The following is a 23,007-nucleotide window of genomic DNA, read 5'->3' on the forward strand; positions in this document are numbered from 1 at the left end:
CCAAGCAGGTTGATCTGCACAGGAACGAGCGTCCTGCTGTGCTACAGGGGCAGCAGGCGTGCAGTAATGTTGCAGGGGCAGTAGGCGGCACACGGGTGCGTAAGGGCTACAGGGGCAGCGTGCATCGCAGGGGCGTGTAGGTGGGCAGCAGCGGCTAGTCTAGCATGGGCTAGGTGCAACGGTGAAAAGGTGATGTTGAAGAATTTTCTGGTTTTGGATTTTTGATCTCAAGGTTAAGGATTATAGAATTGAGAGAGATTGAAGAGAGAATTGTGTGTTTCATTATTGAGAATATGATCCCTATATATAGGGATTACAAAGTACATGTTCTAATAATATAAGGAAAACTAATCCGAGTAGGACTAGTAATTCTAGAACATTCTCTCCTATTACTGCTCCTAGTTTGATAAGGCACACTAAATCGTTTTTCCTTCAACAATTCAAAAAAAAAAAAATTCATCTCAAAGGACGTGATCAGCTTCAATCATCTTCTGAAAAAGGGAGAGCTAATCGTATGATGTAATTTAGACCAATTAGATGATGAGGCCTGTATTTCATTGTGACAATGTCTAATCATCTTCTTGGATCCATACCCTTTTCGATTTCAAAACCACCATCCAACGAGAATGTTTGCCCTGCAGGAAAGTGAAGATAAGGCAGCTCCACAGAACGCTGTGACCTATGTCTACCAAGCTAAACTAGCCGGATTGTGCTGCAATGTCACAGCAACATGGGGGAAAGACCTCACAAATCATTTCCTTTGCATCGAAGTGGCAAAGCCTTGTCAAGAAGCTCTCTACGTTTGCAAGATTGACTTAAACTCTTGTCAATTGTGGGGCAAGAAAGGTCTCAAATCCTCCGACATAGGTGGAAGACGAGTAGATGTTTACTGGGATTTTTGACAGGCAAAATTCTCTGGCAACCCAGAGCCATGTTCGGATTACTATGTTGCCTTGGTGTCCAAGGCAAGGTTTTACTGCTAGAGGATCTAGTGACAGATGCTTATAAGAGAACCAGATCAAAACCGGCTTTAGAAGAGGCTACATTGATGTACAAGATCGAAGGAAGTTGTGTGTGGAAAAAGACTGTTTTGCTCCAAAGCCATGTTGGAAGTTGGGAGAGAAGATCATGACATTGTCATTGAAGCTTCACTATCAGGGCCTAATGATCCTGAAATGTGGATTACTGTAGACGGGACAATGACGATTCGGATCGTGAACTTGAATTGGAGATTTAGAGGGAATGAGAGTGTGATGTTGAATGATTTTCCAGTTGAAATTTTGTGGGATGTGTATGATTGGTTGTTTAGTAAACAAGCCACAGGCCAAGGCTTGTTCATTTTCAAGCCAGGCAGGCTTGATTGGGAGTCTAGTCATAGTGACCCTGGTAGTAGAAATTCTGAATACAACTCACCAAAAGAGAGCTCATCAACTATAGAGTTTATGCCTGGAAAACTGAGTAAGAGTTGTTGATTGCAAATTTGCTAAAGTTCATATCCAATCCATTATCACATTTTCTTTTATCCCAATTGTTATGTAATGCACGTACTAATGCCTAATTGGGACTCAGTTTGTTCATGGAATTCTTTATTTATATATTTTTTTGCTTCAACCCCAAGGAGCAAGAGTAATTTATCAAAAAGAAAAAAGAGTACACCATAGTACATAGGAGGGACCTAAAGTTATCCCATCAAAAACAATTAACAAACCTATAGCTCGCAACTAATAAAGAAAACCAACATAACTGAAAGTTGGGACGCCCCAACCAATCGCTATTACAAAAAGAGAGAACATAATCCGATGGCAAGTCCCACCATGTCAAACTTGATGAATTTATCCCTTCATTTGCCAAAGCATCTACAACTCGGTTACCTTCACGAAAAATATGAGAAGAGCGAAACTCCATCTGTGAAATTCGGTACAAGCAGTTGCTCCACTCTACACTTAGTTGCCAAGGCACTAAATTAGGAGAGTGAAGGAAATTTAGAACTAGCTCTGAATCCACTTCCAACCAAATATATATGATTCCACTCCCTTATCCAAGCTAATTCAATAACTTGGATAACAGCCATAACTTCAGCAGCAACGGCACTTGGAATGTCCAAGTTAGAACAAAAAGCACCTAGAAACTTGCCTCTATAATCCCGAAGCACCCCGCCATAGCTAGCTTTATTCTAGCTACTTTTCCATGCCTCATAAGTGTTCAACTTAATACACCCATAAGGAGGATGCCAATTAACTTCAATTATTCGTGGAGCACGACAGGGTCTACATTGAACCCCAATTTTCTTCAAAACTACAAGCTCCTTAGAGGAATTAAACATGCAGCCATTAGCTATCTTACTTGATGAAATAATATGGCCAGAAATTAGAGAACATGCACGTACAGCATCCACCCTAAAGCCATCATATAAAATCTTATTCCTTGAACTCCAAATAAACCAGAAAGAACTAACAAAGCATGCTGACCAGAATTCCCTTAATTGTGGACTACGAGAAGAGCTTAGACCAAGGCTCTTAATTCTTGTTCTTATATAAGGCGAACTCTTCATTTTACTACGTACAAAGATGAAACTTTTATGTCCAGCCGTTTTGGCTTATTATGTAGATATGTAGATATATATATGTTACAGAACACTATGTAATTTCTTTCAATATCATTTGTTTTGGGGTTATCTGTTAAGCGTTTATCAAATTAAAGAACCACACAGAAAAGAAGATTTAAATATTTGAATAGCAGTCAATATACCCATTTTTCATCATCAAGAAATTAAAATCAACAATGAAATTAATTAAATACCCTAATTATCAATCTGTGATCATGATTACTTCTTCGGTGGCCTTGTATACTCACGAGTCACGACAGACATGGTGCCAAAGCTTTCTGAATGTGATACCAGTCATACCACCACTTTCATATATGGATGCTCAGTTCTAATGATAGTGCTCGGAGCTGCTCCTAACTATCTCAGTCTCCAATTGCCTATAAAATGCAACCTTTGGAACCCCTTCTGTCATATAGTTGGACATTTCCCGAAAGCTGCAGGTATGTTAGACCCTTAACAACCCTAGATCTTAGATTTCGATCTTTTTGCTGATAACTGTATTTTCTTGATTAATATATGGCAAATAATGTTATTAATAATGATCGACTTACATGTACCTGTCATATGTGCAGATTCATTACGTACCAACATGAGGACCAATGGACCATACTTGTCATATGCGTTATTGGCTTTGTGGTGATGGTGGCATCTCTGCAAGCAGATGCTAAACGGTTTGTTTTGAATGACCGTCACTTGGTTCAAGTTAAGGATGAGCCAACTCTGCGTCGAAGCGCCGAGGCTCTTGCTAGTGGCGGTGCAAAAGATCAATCTCAGTCTCAGCCCCGGACCACAAACAACAGTAGCAGCAACAGCGATGCTAAGCATGATGATCATGTCGACGATGATTCAAACGAGACTTATGGTAAGTCCGGATATGGCTCTTCCCAAAGTGACTCTCGCCATTTTTTTATTGGCGATACATACATATGAGATCCCCCAAGATTCCTGGTGCTGGCAATGGACCCCATTAATTATCCACTGATCTGGAGCCGTCATAAATCAAGGACGTGGACACGTGGTGCAATATGTATGTTTAGCTTAATTGGACCTTACGTGATTAATAAAGTGAAACTACATGTAAAATTCTTCTATGCGTTGTTGGTGAAAATAAACCAGCAATTTTAGTAGATCTGAACCGTTAATATTTAATATGTAATTTTTTTTAGATAAAAAAAAATGTAATTGATGTTATTCAACTTATCATTCATGTTGGTGTACTAAATACTTTCTCCACTCTTATGTATAGTTTAAAAAGAATTGTGTGCGAAACAATTCAGGAAATCTGAGACCTTATTTGTAATTTTCAAACTTCCTATTTCACATTGCTCGAAATTTGCATTCCTTCATAATTTCTATAACACTAACCCGGCTTTCGACTAAAAGTACTGATATATATATATATATATATATATATATGGATCAATAGTGTATTTGCATCAACGTACGTATTCAACCGAAATGATTGAAAAAAAAAATGAAAGAGCTAATAATGCCTTAAATAAATGAAGTATAACTGATCCCTCGAAACTAAGAGTACTAGTATAATATATGCCCCAAATTTTTCAACGCAGTGATGAATCATGCAACTGGCCTCTGTTGCAAATATGGAAGTTGGCCAATTTCCATATTTTGAATGTTTTTGGCGTTAATCAAAACCTTTCCAAGATAATCTAAGCATGAACAAATGCGCAGTTATATATAATATATGAATGCTGTTTAGAAGAAGGAACCCTAAACGGTAACTCTTGGTTTACATGTGTATACCCTAAAGCCTATTTAACTCTCCTGCACTATCCCCAATATAGCTAGTCCCATTTTGGTTTTATACAAGGACGTGCAAAGGCTGTCTAGCATGTTTATATCGAGTTACCGTGTTTATATACGGCAACTGTTCATACAGACCTCCTATTAATTATATAGTTACAACTACAAAGGGACCTTTTAATTAACTTCATAGCGTTTATTATGACAGCATATTAATTGACCATCTAGTGTGGCTTCAAATCTTCTGTCCCCATTTTCCTATCCCCTTCCCTGTCTCCCTATCAAATATTGACACGTGGCATTTGTGTCTCCTCCCTAACCAGCCTCTAACCCAACTTTAACTCACCCTCTCCTCTTCCCATTCCGAATCTCCCCCCCCCCCCCCCCTCTCTCTCTCTCATCACCGACCTGCCTCCTGCTGCTTGACTGCTTCTGCTTCTTCTCATCATCTTCATCTTCAAACCAACAAAAACCCACATCATTGAACCCAGCTGCTTATATTACTTGTTTTCCCACCATCATCACATACATACATACTTTTTCTTTTTTTGAACAATTAACTGCCATCAGATTCTCTGATCATTTCCTCCATTTTATACGGTGAAAAACCAAACCAAACATCCATAATCCCATTCCAAAAAAAAATCAGAGACTTGTTCCGGATACATCAAACATTCAAACGTGATATGGAGAGATCTAAGATCATCTCTGCAGCTCCATCATAAGAGCAAAGTCCTCCCGCAGCTCCGAGGAGGAAGACGACGCCCAGGCTTGTGGTCGGACGGCAGGGGATCCGAGGAGGAAGACGATGCCGTTCCGGAGCCAAAGGACGGTGGGTCGGAGCGGGAAACGACGGAGCGGTCCTTCTTAGAGCGGAAGAGGCGTTTGGGGCTGAGGCTGTTGATTTTCATGAGCTTCATGGCTGAAGATGAAGATAAAGATGATAAGAAGAAGCAGAAGCAGGAGGCAGGTTGGTGATGACAGAGAGAAAGAGAGGAGAAGAAGAAGAAGATTCTGGGGGGGGGGGGGAATGGAAATGGGAATGGATCACAAGAAGGGGAGAGGGTGAGTTAGAGTTGGGTTAGAGGCTGGTTAGGGAGGAGACACCAAATGCCACGTGTCAATATTTGATAGGGAGACAGGGAAGGGGATAGGAAAATGGGGACAGAAGATTTGAAGCCAGTTCTTTGTGTTGAACGCAGTGTTGCAGTATTCGTAAGAACCCTAACACTGATGCGGTTTTTATGCTTCTGTTTAGGGTTGATCAAATTTCTCATTAATAGAAGTAATCAAAATTAGGATTCAAATTTGCTCACCACGAATACTTTGGTGGTGATACCACCACTCGATACAAAACTATCACGTGTTATAAAACATAAGGGTTATTATCACAAATGGTTCCTGAACTATACCTCAATTTTATCGATGATACCTGAACTTCAATTTTGATCACAACCGGTACCCGAACTTTTCAATTTCATTTTAAATGGTACCTAGGGCCACCCCCGGTCACTATTCTGACTAAAAATGGCATGGGAGGCGATCATAGTGATGATTTTTGATGATTTCAAGGGTTGCGATCATATATAGTGATGATTTTTTGGTAATAGACTTGCCTTGAACTTGTTTTTTTATTTTTTATTTTTTTGGATTTGGGTTTTTTGGCCGGAATAGTGACCGAATGTGGCCTTATGTACCATATAAAATGAAATCGAAAAGTTCGGGTACTGGTTGTGATCAAAATTGAAGTTCAGGTACTATCGATAAAATAGTGATGATTTTTTATAGTTCATGTACCATTTGTGATAATAACCCAAAACATAATTATAGTTTATCATGATGTTTTATTAAAAAAAAATATTTTAAGTATTTAATTAATTCTATATGACGTGACAAGTTTTAATAGGGTGGTGATATCACCACAAAATGAAAGTGGTGAGCAAATTTGAATCCTCAAAGGATTACCAGATAATCAAGTACTAGATCAGAGTTGAATAGCCGTCAATTTGTGATACCCACAATTAATTATTAAATAATTAAGTTCAGCGGTGAAATTAATTAAAAACCCTAAGTATTGATCATAATCATAATTACTTCTTTAATGCATAAGCCTGTCGATTGACAGATATGGTGCCACAGTTTTCTCGATGTGATACCACCATTTCATACATGCTCTGATCACTCAAGTGTGCTTAGGAATGTTAATTATTTCCAATTAATGCCACCTTTCGAAACCGTTAATTATGTCATGTAATTGCTTCTTCAGACACTAGACATTTCTGATAGAAAAAAGCTAGGGTATGTTAAACTTCCGAAACCCTAAATTAACCCGAGTCAAATTGGAAGACAGTAAATATTATTGGCTAATACAAGCTATTAGCTTATTATTGAAACCCAAAACAAACTCTGCTTTTGAAGTAGGATTGGTTGTAATAATTGTGAAAGAAGGATTGGTTGAATTTTGAAGAAGTAGATGAATTAGTTGTATATAGTTTGAAGAAGAAGAATTAAGTGCTTGTGAATGAAGAAGATTTAGTTGAATATTCCAGGCCGTTTTTTTTTTTTTTTTTTGGACGTGATAGTTTTGGATATGATTTTGGTGTTGGTTCTGGTTTGAGGAGTACTTATGGAGGTGGAGCAGGTGACAAGATTTTATCAACTGGACCACTGGTAATAGCAGCAACTATGATCCTGGTGTTGGTGTTGGACTGTTGGTAGTGCTGTCAACTCTACTATTGGTAGTGATGATAGATTTGGTGTTGGTAGGGCCTTGATTGTCATGGAGGATCATTCACTTGCCATTGTCTGGAGTAGGGAGGATGGTCTTGGCACAATTATTGTGTACTAATTTCAGAACTACCCGTAGAAAAGGAAGGTGTATCTGTAGCAAAAGTTAAGGAAAACCTTTTTGAGTGGCTAATGCTTGCAAGTGCTGATGAAGTGATGATGTTCCTGTGGTTTACTGCATTCTTCATACAGACCCCGAACCCTTATCAGTATCCTATTGGGAAGAAAGTATGCAGCTGTAAATCCTTGTTTTTGCTTCTGCCATGGCAACTCTCTGGGACTGTATATCATCTTAGAGTCTATGCGCACTCTACTTTCTGATGAGGATGAGTTCAACTTGACCAAAGATCGAGAGCAATGGGTTGTGGGTACAATTATGCCCGTTGTCACTTTGGTGAAATTGCTTCTGATGCTTTATTGCCACACTTCTGCTGCTGTAGTTTTATTTAATGCTTTGCTAGATTAGCAGGGTTTTTCCTTTGTTCCAACCATTATGCTTGGATACCAAGCGTGTGATTGAGGGGGTATGTTAAGGTAATAATAGGTCTTAGGTAGGTGTGGTCATTTTAAAATAGTATAAAAGCATTAATTTCTCTGTAATATTCAATATTATTTAGTAAAAATGTAGTCTTCACGCGTTCTCTCCCTTTCTCTTCACTCTTTACCTTAACTCTGTAATGCTTTCAGCATAGCAGTCTATATATTTGGTACTTATCATTCGTCATCAAGTAATCAAAGTCAAAATGAAATCTATACCTAATTATCACTCCATAATCATAATTACTTCTTTGGTGGCCTTGTACCCTCTCGACAAACATGGTGCCACAGCGTTCAGAATGTGATACCACCAAAGATTAAAATATCTGTATCTACATATCTATCGAAATTTTGAAAAAGAGAGATATCGGAAATATCGGATATGCAGGATAACAAATATCGTTTTTGGAAGAGTCAATTTATTGGAATTACATAAATATACATATGAATGTCAACTTCATCTACAACCAAAAAGAGACTCTAGGTGGTTGAAAAGCCACTTGCTGATCTACGAAAATGCAATTATCAGACCAAGACATATGATCCATAAAGTGCAAATTATAGTGATGAACATTATAATTATATATCTCTTTAAAGTTGTCAAATGTTTCCCCTATAAGGAGATAATAAGGATGAATCCAACTGGATGATTGATCATATACTTCTCCATATTGATTATATCCATAAGCATAATTGCCAAATTGATTGTTGCCTTCATGAGATTCATTTGAGATCTCACTGCGCTTTGTGCCTAAACTGATAGAGCTAGTCAAAACTTAAGGCAATTGAATAAACATCAAATGGGGTACTTTGATCATCAGTTGCACCTCTAGTCCTCCTCCCATATGGGGTCTTCTCTTTAACACCATGACCAGCTGTTCTCACTCTGTGATCTTTATCTTGGATGGTATGATCAAAATTACCTTCACATGTAAATTTGTTTAATCCTCCACCCACAGAAGATTGTCCATATTCATATATTTCACCTCCACCACTTGTTCCGCTTCCACCATCATCAGAACTATATGGAGTTGTTGTACCACCCCACGCATCATCACTATCTAAATTATCTCCTTCTGCAAAGTCACTTGGCCTCATTTGAATAATTGAACCTTTATCTTTCAACTACATACTACATATAGACTACAGTTGCAGACTACACAATATGAAATGATTCATATAATTGCACCACTTTTTGAATTACTTCTCAACCTGAATCGCCTTGAGGGTACTTCTCCTCACGTAGATTTGCCTTGAGGGGATTTCTCCACACTTAGATTCGCCTTGAGGGAATTTCTTCTCACCCAGATTTGCCTTGAGGAGATCTCTCTTCACACAGATTTGTATTTAGAGAATTACTGAGTTTTTTCTATTTTTTAATCAGATTTTACAGATATTTCTTCACTTTATCGGAGATATATCCTAAATATCTAATATATCGGGGATATTTGATGATATTGGAGAAATTTCAGGGGATACGGTGGAAGATAAGATATTAATCCCTTAGATATATCAGTCCATCGAAAAAAGGAGATATCGGAGGAGATATCGGAAATATCGCATATATTTCAATCCTTAGATACCACCACTTTTTCATATGCATGTATGCTCTGATCTAATAGTGTGCTCGATTAGAGTATAAAATGCGATATTTGCGTTCTTCATCTTATAGATGTTGCTTTAGACATTAAATATTTATAGAAGTGCAGAGTATTCTATATCTTCCACAACCCTAATTGATCCTAGTTTCAATCTTTTCTTAGTTTTGAACTTTTGATCAACTTACTAACTTTTACTCGTCATATATACGTGTAGATTGATTACTATCATGAGGACCATACTTACCATATGCGTCGTTGGCTTTGTGTTGATGGTGGCATCTCTACATGCCGATGCTAAACGGTTTGTTTTGCAAGACCGTCACTTGGCTCAAGTTACAAATTATCCAAATATGGATCAAGCCCCCGAGGTTCTTGCTATTGGTGATGCAAAAGATCATCAGTCTCAGTCCCAGATCACAAGCAAGGGTAGCAGCAACAGCGATGCTAAGCATGATGATCATGCCGACGATGATGTGAACGATAGTTATGGTAAGTCCGGACATGGCTCTTCCGAAAGTGACTCTCTCAGTGGATATGGAGCCGCTTGCAATGGAGATCGAAAGAGGCCTCATTGTAATTAACTACTGATCCTAAAGCCTTCATGCATGAATCAGTGACGCTGTGTAATATGTATGATATGTTTAGCCTGTACGTACTTTAGGTAATTAATAAAGGGGAACTCAAAAGCATGTGGCAAAAGTATCCAAAATAATTATAAGGCACATATTTGTTTTTCCCAGAATCTTGATAATTAGATGGTGATCAGCTTTTAGTCTGTTACTATATATGTGTTTGAACTGTATATCATATAATACAACGTACGTACGTTATGACTTCGTGCATGGCTTGTCAGCTTGTGTGCTGCATGTGTCGAATATTTACAAAATATCTGCAGTTAGATGCATAGGCACTGATGTGAATTCTTAATCAACCGCCTGAATCGTTTTGCAAGTTGGAAAATGAATTATTAGAAAAAACTAACTAGATTTATTTAGATTTTCATCGACGTACTGTAAAAAAAAAAAATTAGAACTTCGCTGTTGTTTGCTATCAGTCGTACGTACCTATTTAGTAATTATATAGATTACTAGAACCTCAAACCCTAGTTTCAAGATGTGAATACTTTGCAAAACCCAACTATTTCCAACAACTTTTATCAAACATACATGTTTAAAATAGAAAATTAAGAAAATTCACAAGTAAAAGAACTAATCATATTGTGTACTGTACTTACTTCCAATTTCCATCACAATAAAAATCTTCATTCATGTTAAAAAAAAATCGGGAAATCCAAGAACTTATAATTTAACCTCCTACTCTACATTGTTTTATTTTTTGAGCGAAGTATACCAATTGTGTTGATGAGATACAAATATACAAAATAGTAATGATGCGGTAAGGGTAAAAGTAAAAGTAAGCCCCAACAGAGGATGTATAGTCATGACGTACAAGAGCGGACACCTATTAATTAGATCCAAGGTATAAAACACAAGAGAGGAAATATGGCTCCTCCAAACAACACAAAGGAAACAAGGGTAGAAACCATATGTTGAAAGGAAACAATGACCAAAGTGACAAGATGATTTTTTTTTTTAGGGAAACGGAAAATAATTCAATTGATTAAAATCATATGACCTTACTTTAGGGGTGTCCGAAGACCACTCCATTACATCCACTACTCAATTATTTATTACTAAAATTTAAAGGAAAATGTAAAAACTAAAATCCACAAAAGAAAATGCAACGAAAAAAAAATCTAAAAAAAACTTTCACACAACCCTAACCCTAAACACCTGTTTTACTTGCTTGTGGCCTAGAGACCTTCTTGGTTTTACCTCTCCACAAGTCAACACAGGATAAAGCCCAGGTTTAAGGCAGTGTAAGGTCACCTTCCCTAACCCTCTTCGGAAAGGGATTGCTGCTCCACTCCATAATCAGTACGGGTACCAAAGTCGGTACTCGGTACCTCCAGAATTGGTCACCCTAGACTCCGACTGCACCAGCTTCGGGTTAGCCATATGTTTGGGGTTGTTCCTCCAACCACGGGGTCTGTGTGCCACATTTTTTCACTTTCTTGGCCGAGGTAATTTTCACCTCAACCAAACCCTCTGAAGATAAAGCCAGCCCAAGGTCCTCGGATTGGAGACTTGTAGGAGCGAGCGCCAAGTTGTTCTTGGTCCGTTTGCCACCATCCACTAACTCATCGCCCCGTTGACGGTGCACACCCAATACATTAACAGAAGTGACAAGATGACCTTGATAAAATCTTGGCCAGATGAAAAAAATTTAGTATAAAACTTTAAACTGTAAAAGTAAAATGAGAATTAGAAATTGGTCTACTCATTTCATTTCATAACCCCTTTATATAGGGATGAAATTACAATGGAAATTTCGATTAACATCAATTACAATAATGATAGTAAAGACTAGTTGTGATGTGATTGCAATTCCTTGATTCCGTCTTCGTCTGTTTCTTTGACGAAGGCACATAATGTAATTTTCCTTTAACACTCCCCCTTGTGCCAAGTCAAAGACAAAATGGTGCATGAGTTGTTGCCTCACTAAAAACCTTGCCAAGTAACAATAAAAACCCTGTGGGACAAAAAAAATACACATTGGTCGAAGGAAAAGAGCACAACGCACCTTTTACATTTGAGGATGACATATGTGTGTTAGACTCCCCCTGACGTCTACACCTCCCCCTGATTCTAACATTAATCAAGGGAGCTTGAAAAGTCTTCGCATTCCTATGTTTTTCATATGTTTCTCAAATATGGCCTTAGGCAATGATTTGGTGAATAAATCTGTCACATTCTCCTCAGACCTTACTTGATTCACTTGAATCTTGAGGAGGGCATGTTGTTGCTGATTGTAGAAAAACTTTGGCGATATGTGTTTTGTATTATCACTCTTGATATATCCTAGCTTCATCTGTTCGATGTAAGCTGCATTATCTTCATAAATGTAAGTAGGCTCTTCAGTGGTAGAACTCAAACCACTAGTCCCTCGAATATGTGTAATGATAGCTCTTAACCATACACACTCACGAACTGCCTCATGTAGAGCAATGATCTCTGAGTGGTTCGAGGAGGTAGCCACAAGGGTTTGCTTGGTTGATCTCCAAGATATCGTTGTGTTCCCAATGGTAAATACATAACCAGTTTGGGAACGACCTTTATGTGGGTCAGAGAGGTACCTAGTATCAGCAAAACCAACCAAAACGTCATTTGGCGTTTCGTTGTAGTGAGTGGCGCTTTCGCCATCAACATTTCCTTTAGGGATTGCAGTTCCATCTGCGGTCCCTCTTGTCTATCTGTAGGGAAAGAACAGTTTCAAGTCAATGGTTCCTTTTAGGTATCGAAAAATGTTCTTGATACCATTCCAGTGACGCTGCATTGGCACTGAGCCAAATCTAGCTAACAAGTTCACTGAAAATGCAATGTCTGATCGAGTACATTGGGCTAAGTGCAATAATGTGCCTATTGCACTTAGATAGAGAATTTCAGCTCCCAACACCTCTTCGTCATCTTCTTTTGGACGAAATAGATCTTTCATTGCATCCAAGCTTCAACCGATCATGGAAGTCCTAGCAGGATGCGCTTTGTCCATGTTAAATCGCCTGAGCATCTTTTGGACATACTGGTGGATTAGTATTCCACAAACTCAGTGTTCTAGTTCAAGGCCTAGACAAAATCGAGTTTTCCTAAGATCCTTCATCTCAAATTCGGATTTCAATTAGCTCGCGGTTTCTCTTATTTCATTTAGAGCACCTATTATGTTCATATCATCGACATATACTGCTACAATTGCAAATCTGGAACTTGTTTTTTTTTATGAATACGCAGGGGCATAATTCATCGTTCTTATATCCCTTTCCAATCAAGTAGTCACTTAGACGGGTATACCACATCCGCCTAGATTGTTTCAATCCGTAAAGTGAGCATTTCAACCTAATTGCAAACGCACTATGTGGTTTAGAGTCACTTAACTTGGGTAATGTAAGGCCATCAGGCACTTTCATATATATCTCTGAATTAAGATCCCCATAGAGATATGCAGTAACCACATCCATGAGCTGTATTTCCAGTCCTTCGGAAACTACCAAGCTAACTAAGTAGCGGAACATTATAACGTCTATTACGGGAGAGTATATCTCCTCGTAGTCAATTCCAGGGCGCTGTGAGAAACCTTGCGCCACAAGGCGATCCTTGTACCTCAGGACTTCATTCTTCTCATTACGCTTTCTGACAAAGACCCATTTATGTCCTACAAGCTTTACACTTGGTGGGGTTAGTACTACCGGACAAAATACCTGTCTCTTTGCCAGAGAATCTAGTTATGCCTGGATTGCTTATTTCCATTTTGGCCAATCTGCTCTTTGTTGACATTCTGTAACAGAACGTGGTTCGATATCATCGAGCTCTAAGATTTCTTGAGTAACAGTGTATGCAAATACATCATCAATGTGTATGGAAGATCTTTCTATCAACTCATACACACTCTCATAATCCATTGAGATTTCTTTGTTCTCTAGAATCATTCAAACATCGGAGCGTCCTCCAGTATTGATTCATGGACATAACTATATCAGAGACAATCTCATGAGAGTGATTCTCTACATTGATGATTAATGGATCGATTTATGCCTCACTCACCCTTTTCTTCCCTAGATGAGTGTCAATCAAACCAAGTGGCCTCCCCCTCTTCCTTTGGGGAGGCACTGCCTCAACCACACCTCCACTAAGTGTGGTTGCATTGCCTCTATCTACGACACCATGCCCCTTGTTGGGGATTTCTAACCTTGCAGGCACATTTGCAGTTGGTATATATGATCTCGTCACTTTTGCGATATCAGTAAACGCATCAGGCATCGAATCTGCTACGTTCTGAAGATTCATTATTCTTTTCACTTCACTTTCACATTGTGAAGTGCTGCGATCAAAATGAGACAGAGTGGGGACAAACCACGACAATTTCTGTCGTTCCCTTGGAAAATCCTTTTTCCTATCTCCCCCTAACGACAAGAAGACTGTCTCATCAAAGTGACAATCCACAAATCTAGCGGTAAAGAGATCGTTTGTCAAGGGTTCAAAGTAGCGGATAATTGTTGGGGATTCGTATCCAACATAAATACTTAATCGTCTCTGATGACCCATTTTGGTGCGATGTGGGGGCACAATAAGCACATATACTGAGCAACCAAATATGCGTAAGTGTGAAATGTCATGCTCATATCCAGTTACCAACTGGTACGCAGAAAATGGTTGGCCAGCTAGGGGTCTGAAACGAATAAGTAAAGCTGCGTGCAATATTGCATAACCCCAAGCAGATATAGGCAGGTTGGTGCGCATAACCAGTGCCCTAGCCACCATATGTAGTCTTTTGATGGTGGCTTCTGCGAGACCATTTTGTGTATGCACATGGGGTACAGGATGTTCTACATCGATCCCAATAGACATGCAATAATCATCAAATGCTTTTGATGTAAACTCTCCAACGTTATCAAGCCTTATAGACTTGATAGAGTGATCAGGGTGGTGAGCCCTTAAACGTATAATATGTGCTAGGAGTTTTATAAATGCGGCATTTCTTGTGGACAATAAAGCGACATGTGACCAACATGTCGAAGCATCCACCGGAACCATAAAGTACTTGAATGGTCCACATTCTGGATGGATAGGTCCACAGATATATCCTTGTATCTTTTGTAAGAATGGAATGTTTTGTTTTGTGTCTTTAGCATAAGAAGGTCTCGATCTTATTTTTGCTAAAGAGCACGCTTTGCAAAACGAGTGATGTGCCTTTGAAATAGTCAATGAGGCATAATGGGAGGGAGGTAGTGTTTCTGGTACTTCAGAAGGCAATGACTGCATTTGAGCAGTACTAGGACCGACACCTTGCAATGTGTCGGATTTTTGTCCCATTTTATTTTTCACTCGAAAAAAGGGATGTCTGTGTGAGTTCTTTAAATTACAGATCATCATGTCACGACCTGGATGCCCTAGGCGGTCCTGCCAAAGGCTGTATGAGTCAGTATCCCACATTTCATTGTTGGTGACAGCATAGGATTCAATGATCAGAATAGTAGTGAGGTATAGTCCACTAGATTGACTCAGAAGTTTCTCTAAAATGCGTTTCCTTCCACATTCGTTAGAGGTAATATAAAGGTATTCAGTTCCATTCTCACAATGTGTTTCTACATGATAACCGTTTGAAACTTAACAAGGTTCGATTAGCTCTTGGTGCATATAGAGCGTCTGTGACTTGAAATGTTGTGCCATTAGGCAGCAAAAATTTGGCAGTTCCTCGCCCTTTTATTACTTGTGATGATCCTATCATCGTAGTCACAGAGGAATGATAGGCTATTAATTCAATGAATAATTGCTTATTTCTTGATATGGTGTGGGTAGTCCCACTATCAACTAAGCACTCAAGTTCTCCTCGATTCATTCCTACAAATAAATGGGAGGTATTATTAATTAATTTAGAAAATATAACTCATATTCTTTAGAGTATGTCTATTTTAGTAGAATCATAATCTTTTCATTCTAATAATTTTTATCTAGATGTATTGCTTTACATCTTTATAGTGCTATTTCGAACCATGTGAATATGTGTAGTAAATAAAAATCGAATAAATTCAATGTTTCAGAATAAAATCTGAAATTTATTAATAAGCCAACGATAATTGAATCAAGGTCTTATTCAGAAATCTAATTCATCAAACCATTATTGAAATAAAACTTTAAGACTAAGTAATAGTCTAATTAAAAATGAGGCATTATGCCTTCACAACTATTTTTGAAAAATAATTCATTCACCGAGTCATCCCCCCGCTGACAGCGAACACCCAATACCCAATACCCAATACCCAATACTTTAATAGAAGTGACAAGATGACCTTGATAAAATCTTGGCCAGATAAAAATTTTTAGTATAAAACTTTAAACAGATAAAAGAGTACCACGAATAAAAAGTCACAAGTTGCACAGTGATTCGTTGCAAAGATAAAGACTCAAAGGATGCAAGCCATCATCCTACTCTACATCGATTTAAAATTAATTAGGAACTTAACATATAATTATATATTTCTATCACACCAACACCTTCAAACTAAGAGTACATCGGTATGAAATTTACAACCTTAAGTTTTACCAAAATAAGTGAGTTTAAAAAAAGTCGGAGCGATTCCGAAACCTAAACCTAGGTTTCGTGAGCAGTGTGGCGGCGTCTCTTGGCTTTGATCTGCAGCAAGGAGCGACAGCATCATTTTCCTGACAAAGGAGGACAAGACTTTAATCTAGGGCTAGACGGTGGTCGAGTTCGGTTTAGTTCTTTCAGGCTGAGTTGTGGTCGATGGCCGTGGTGGGCATCAGGCTTGCGGGGAGGAGGAGATCGGTCGCCGTTTCGGGACTAGAGGATGAGCGAGGTCGGAGCTTTCTTGCTAGAGATCAGAATTTGGATCGGCGGTTAGTGCAACAAGTCACTAGCATAGGCTTTGGTGGGCGGCGAGATGGTTGCCCAGGTCTCTTGCCTGGGAAGGCCGCCGGACTGATTAGGCGGTGGTCGGTGGCTTCTCGGAAGGGCCATATTCGGCTGCTGGGTGTGAGGCGCGTAGGGTGTGGGTAGTGGGCCTTGGGCCTCTGCCTTTCTGGGCTGCAGGGATGCAGTCTAGAGAATTGGGTCTTTAGCCAATTCCCCTATTTTTCTCACACTTGGGTCGGGTTTGGGCTTTTTGGGGTGGTCTGCCCTACACTTTGTCTTGCATCTGTTTCCTAGAATGTTGTTGTGGGTGTGTTGAATGTCGCGACGTACACCAAAAAGGTCTTAGGCGTCAAGATGTTCAGGACATTGGTTCCATTTTTGGGTAGTGTGGGATTAGGGAGTTTTTTCATTTCTGCATTTTCTTTTTCTGCAGTTCTTTTAGGATTTTAGTTTTCAAGTATGAATTTCTTTTGGATTTAGTACTCTTCGTGAGCTTGCATTGTAATATGAGGGTGCTTGTACCCTTCATGCTTGACCGAGTGAGGTCGTTATGATTTCGATCAATGGATTAGTCTTCCGTTGCCCTAAAAATAAAAATAAAAAGTACATCGGTATGTTTGCATATCAATATGCCCCAAAAGTGGATAGTGGCCAACTTCCATATTTTGAATTTTTACGATGTCCGTTACACAAAATCTTCCCAAGATGAACTGTAAGTACGAACAACATATGGAGTTAATTTAGTACAAACTCGATGCACGGAATATATTTACTATTTACAAAATGAAACTTTTTTGAATAAATCCAAATCAGGTGTCAATTTCATTCATCACAAGCTAGTGCGGCTATGCTAGTACCCACAGTGGTGCATAGAAATAGATCCACTCATTATACATCAAATTCGTATAGGTCCACTCAAAGCCCAGCTAGCCGACCTAACTCAGGCCCGACTCCATTCCTTTGCACAGCAGCCAAACATGCCCTGTTCCAGCGCCTCAGTCGAAACCAGCCCCGCCAGAGCGAGTCGTTGCCGATTGCGGGTGCCTGTTGCGGATGTTATGACAGCATATTGATCAGCACTATCACTGACGTGGTGCAATATGTGAAATATGTTTAGCTTGTACCTTAGGTGATTAATAAAGTGGAACTCAATAGCATGTGGCCAAATATCCAAATTATTTGAAAGGAAGCATGTTTAATTTCACCAGAATATATATTGATTGTTATCAACTTTTACGTAGTATGTATGTGTGTTTGAATTATACCGTTTATGCTCATCTATTGATCACATTGTAACATATAATAAAACGCTGTGACTACATGCATGGCGGGTGTGCTCTGCCATTGTGTTTATGACATATCAATAGCTAGCTATATATAATTATACATAGCATTGCCAAGTTTGAGAATAATGTTGGAATAATGTTTCTGTAGCTGTTTGCTTGGGCTAATTTTCGTAAGTGCAAAACGTTTTTGGGACGTGAGTAATTACTCTGTTGAGGTACATCCTTAATAGGCAAATATGTACATTCTTAACGTCATAGATGAGCAGTTTTTTTGTGTATAAAGAGACAAATTATGTGCAGAATCTCAAATACTATTGAATTAAAAAAAGCTTTTTGTTTGAAGTAAAGGTTACATTACAAAACTTCAAGTAATACTTTTTGTTCATACCACATAGGTGCAAAGGCGCAGACATTAGTAATATACGGCTCAATAACCATGAAAAGCAATGAAAAGATCACTAAAGGCTGAGAATATGCGCCAGACGCCAGTCAACTATCCCTTAACATGTAAAGGGAAACATTCCTACATCTAAGAAGGAATAAGCACTCCACCCAATATCACCTATAAAAAGGAGTAATCCTTCCCAATCAAGTAAGTCCACTATTACAATCTATATATTTCCCTGTCCTTATCTCACAAGCAGATACTAACTTAGGCATTGGAGGGTTATACACCGACAACCTCGGTCTCCCCCCTAACCTATTTCTATGTTGACAGGTATTGGAACAGAGTGTTCAACCCTTCCATCCCTGTACATAGCGGTTCCCAACTCCGCATCAACACTTTTAAGTAAAACATTATTAATGGGTGATTTCCTTCAATATTCAGAAAGTGTCCGGTATCAATGCACTAATAATTTTATGAAGTTTTGTCACTTAATTTAGTTTTTGTGTATGAATCATAAGGTTAGTTTTCTTCCAATGCCTCAAATTCTTCACAAGCAAAGAGAGTCCATAACTAACATATGAGAATTGGTCACCATTTCCACAAGGAATATAAACAACACTAACACACTTTTTGAATGTAAATATGAATGCAACAGAATCCTCATGATTTTGCCAGAAAAAAGAAAAACAGTCATCTCATGCCTTACCTTTTTAATCACATCCATGGACATGGATATGGCATTTCGATTACTGAGAAATGAGAACGGGGGGACCTTTCTGCTCTAGTGATCAAAATTAAACCAAGAAAAGAAAAAAAAAAAAAGGAAAACAAAATTCAGAGTAATGACCCCCCCCCCCCCCCCCCCCCCACACACACACACACACACACACATGTATTCATCCATTTCATATTTTCATTAGTAAAGGACTGAGGGCAGCCGCACCGCCCTTATTTCCAAAAAAAAAAAAAAAGGAAAACAAAATTCAGAGAAATGACAAATTTTGGACAAAGGTGGAGGTTACCCTCGATTTAAATTTGGTCTTGCCATTGGGCTTCTATATCATATCTGGATTTGGGCTTGAGATATTTAAACCCAACCCTGCCCACACCTGTGACTCGTCTACTTGCTTTATCCGCTCCCTTTAAACCAAAACCCTAATTCCATCCAATTTGGGGTTTTCAGAATATGGCAAATTACGCGGGAACGTTCTGCTTCAAAACCCAATTGCAGCTTCACTGTCGAGTTTTCTTGATGCCCTGGTGAGAAATTCTCATGCTTTTTATCATTTTCTTCCTTACTATGTTTCCCAGAAAATGAAGGAGATTTTCAAGAATGTAACTTTACCTTCTTTGAGATTTCATATAATAAAAACCCAAATTAGTTAACAATTTGAGCGACTTGGGTTCTTGATTCTCAGTCTCAAACTTCAGCTTAGGAACTGAGTCTGATGTATTGAAATTTTGGGTGATGAAACTGTGGTGGGTCAATGTTGCGTTTTTCATTTGCAGGGTTAGGAAGAACAGTGCAATTTCATGCTTGAAAAACAGAGATTACAGTTCATCAGTTCCAGCTAGGTACATTCCGAAGAAATCTTCTGAAGTTAACAAAACGGAAACTTCTCCGCGGAGAAAGGGTTCTGATAGAAAAGAATTTCGTGAGCTTTCGGATGGTTTTGCATTGAAGAGTGAGGTTAAATATCGGAGAAGTGTACAGAACTATAAGAACTTTGATGAGAAGCTTCCCTATAGTAACTCATTGTCTAATGACGTTGAGCAAGGTATACCATTTTTGAATTTCACCTAGCAATTGTGTTTCCGTGTGTTGTTTGTTTTTCAAGCTCCACTTTGGTATCTGTTTATGCACAAATATAAGTGAATTACTTCGAAACATTGTAGCATCTCCAGAGCTGGAGGATCAGATCAGTCATCTATCGGGGGCTGAAGGCGATGATGTACTCATGGAAGAGCCGGAGGAGGTTTCTGAAGAGTTGAATGTATTGCAAAATAGTAAAACTACGCATGAAGTTGAGAAAGCAGCAATAGAATTACTTGCCGGAAGGTTAGAACTTCTGCAATTTCCATAACCCCTGTTGCATATATGTTCGCTAACTTTGATAAATAATACTGTTGATTCAATACATGGTGTAGTGCCTAGAATGTTTAGGGGCATAGATACTTCTGAGTACATTACTTTGGCAAATGTACTTTTGGAATTCATAGAATTTTAAGCAATTTTTAAATGGGAGTGTGATTCTTAACATTTTATAGATAAGACTGTTTGCCTGTGAATGAAGAAAAAAAATTCAAGCATTTCTTTTCCTATGTAGGGCTTTCACCGCAGTTGAATTGAGAAAGAAACTATGTCGAAAGGGATTTTATCTTGACACCATTGAGGCAGTGATAAAAGATTTCATGAGAAGGTATGTTTCTACATATATGAATGGTATGTGTTAAGAATGCTCTTCAGTAAAAATGTCATAGTGATCTGAGTTACTTATGCTTCATGTGTTGCATTTTGTACCACAAGTTCAATTACTATTTAAAAGAAGCAGAATAAAAGCTGATGACAGACACCTGGATGTACTATTTGCAATTTTTTAGGCACTAGGCGCCTTAAAGCTTGATACCACTCGTGTTGATAATTTTTCTGGCCTGAATCAGGTCATTTTTTGTCGTCAATGTTAGATCTTATAGGGAATACCCTGTCACTAAAGGAGTAATGCTGGTTAAAAGAATAAACATCTTAATATGGCATGTGTAACCACAGGGGCTTTTGTACCTCAGTATCCTTTCCCATCCTTTTCTTTTCCTTGGTCTTTTAAAACACCTGATGAACACTTTTTTTTTTTTAACAGTCATTAATAGATGTTGGTATAATTCATTTGGATTACATGTTTGTCACTGCACATGTGAACTGATCTGCTGCAAATATGTACTTGCTTTTGCTGGAGTTACTTTTTTAGTTGCATAAGTGAGTTCCAAAATTTTTTCTCCTTTTCATATGTAATAACAGTAATATAGACCATCTAATATGAGATATATCATATTGATAATGATGCCTTAACCAAAGTATCTTTTGACATATTATCCGAGTTTGTCCTTCTGTAAATTGTAGAGGGCTAATCAATGATAGCATGTATGCGGAAGCATTTTCACGTTCTAGATGGTCTTCCTCAAGTTGGGGACCAAGGCGGATAAAGCAAGTAAGTGATCCTATCTGAGTATGGAAAGTTACTTGGTAGATTGACATGACTACTATAAGAATTGATATGCTGAATGACAGAAATTGTCATAATAATCGTCATTTTACCGTAGTGCACCCTCATCTAAGCAAGAGTAGTCATCTTGATGTTACATTAGGTAGTCAGCTCCTTGTCAGAGTTTTACACTTCACAGAAGTTAGTTTTAAACTTCACAGAAGTTTAATCAAGAAATTGCTAGAATTACCAAATTAGTTAGGGTGTCATATCTGCCTTTATATGATGAAACCAAATCTGTTTAATCAGGCACTTTTCACCAAGGGGGTTAGTGAAGTTGATGCTGAGAAGGCAATTAAACTGGTGTTTGAGGATAGAAAATCAGATGAGGATGGAGAATCAGATGAGGATCAGGAGTTAATTCATGGCATGTCACAGCTCTCAATGGACCATTTATTTGTTCAGGCCTCGAAACAATGGCTCCGAGGCCGAGAAGTTCCTAAAGAGACGAGAAAATCAAGGATTGTTCGATGGCTTCAATATCGTGGTTTCAACTGGGGTGTTATCAGCTTTATATTAAAGAAGTTAGAATCTGAGCACCCACCCTAGAACACAATAAGGTCATCTCATTTTCAGGCCATGTAAGAACAAAATGGTGTTGTCCAAACTCCATAGCCATCAACTGAAATGCATGTTTTGTAGTAGTGTTCGGGTCTCTGTTGCCCCTTGTTACTGTAGCCAGAGAACTAGTGACTTTGGACCTTATCAGAACATAATGTCACATTAGCCGACCCTGGCACCACCTAGTTTTGATGGGTTGAAGCCTACACTAATGACAACATAGCTAGAGACAGGCAAGAGGTGGGCACTACTTGGCTGTTGTTGGTAGGATCAACATTTTTGGAGCTAAAAAGGAAACTCTCATGTACTCATGCACTGTAAATAATTTCTTCAATAAAACTTGGTCGTTTCTGTTGCTGCATTTGATAATCACCTCTACACAACCTCTTTTTATGGTCTCGAGTGTAGCTGTCAACACCTACGTATTTGTATCTGTCGATGTGTATGTATGTGTACGTTAAAGTAGTAGCAACTCATACTAATTGTTATAAGATCCGGTACATTTTGAATCACTCCATACTCTGCTTTAAAAAGTGGGAGAATCGCAGTTCTTCCTCACCCATCTCAGTAGATCTCTCTGCAATATGCTGAAAAAGTAGACGCAAATCCATGTGAGGTGTAATGTTATAGAACAGTAGCTACTTTGTTTTGAGTATTATATGTGTTGCAGGTATAATGGTCCTGCCTTTCTTCTACATGTGCTTCTGATTATGACTAGCGAGTCTTCTAATCCAAG

At 38.6% G+C, this 23,007-nt stretch overlaps 1 protein-coding gene and 1 pseudogene across 1 annotated transcript; both read left to right on the forward strand.

The window, feature by feature from the left end:
* The first annotated feature begins 626 nt into the window (after nt 1–626).
* LOC112164214 lies at nt 627–1,472 on the forward strand (annotated as a pseudogene).
* An 18,089-nt stretch (nt 1,473–19,561) lies between these two features.
* LOC112164674 lies at nt 19,562–22,632 on the forward strand. Its single transcript, XM_024300961.2, has 6 exons — nt 19,562–19,713; nt 19,963–20,231; nt 20,350–20,512; nt 20,781–20,873; nt 21,569–21,656; nt 21,960–22,632. The coding sequence occupies exons 1-6, from the start codon at nt 19,640–19,642 to the stop codon at nt 22,257–22,259; spliced, it is 987 nt and encodes a 328-aa protein (XP_024156729.1). The 5' UTR covers nt 19,562–19,639; the 3' UTR covers nt 22,260–22,632.
* Nucleotides 22,633–23,007: the final 375 nt, after the last annotated feature.

This window comes from Rosa chinensis, chromosome 5 (genome assembly GCF_002994745.2).
Source record: "Rosa chinensis cultivar Old Blush chromosome 5, RchiOBHm-V2, whole genome shotgun sequence".
In the NCBI taxonomy this organism is placed as follows: domain Eukaryota; kingdom Viridiplantae; phylum Streptophyta; class Magnoliopsida; order Rosales; family Rosaceae; genus Rosa; species Rosa chinensis.

Coding starts and splice junctions, on each gene's coding strand:
- LOC112164674 (XM_024300961.2), top strand. CDS start 19,640: ATGGCAAATTACGCGGGAACGTTCTGCTTCAAAACCCAATTGCAGCTT. Junction 19,714..19,962: donor CGAGTTTTCTTGATGCCCTG/GTGAGAAATTCT, acceptor TTTCATTTGCAG/GGTTAGGAAGAACAGTGCAA. Junction 20,874..21,568: donor ATAAAAGATTTCATGAGAAG/GTATGTTTCTAC, acceptor TGTAAATTGTAG/AGGGCTAATCAATGATAGCA.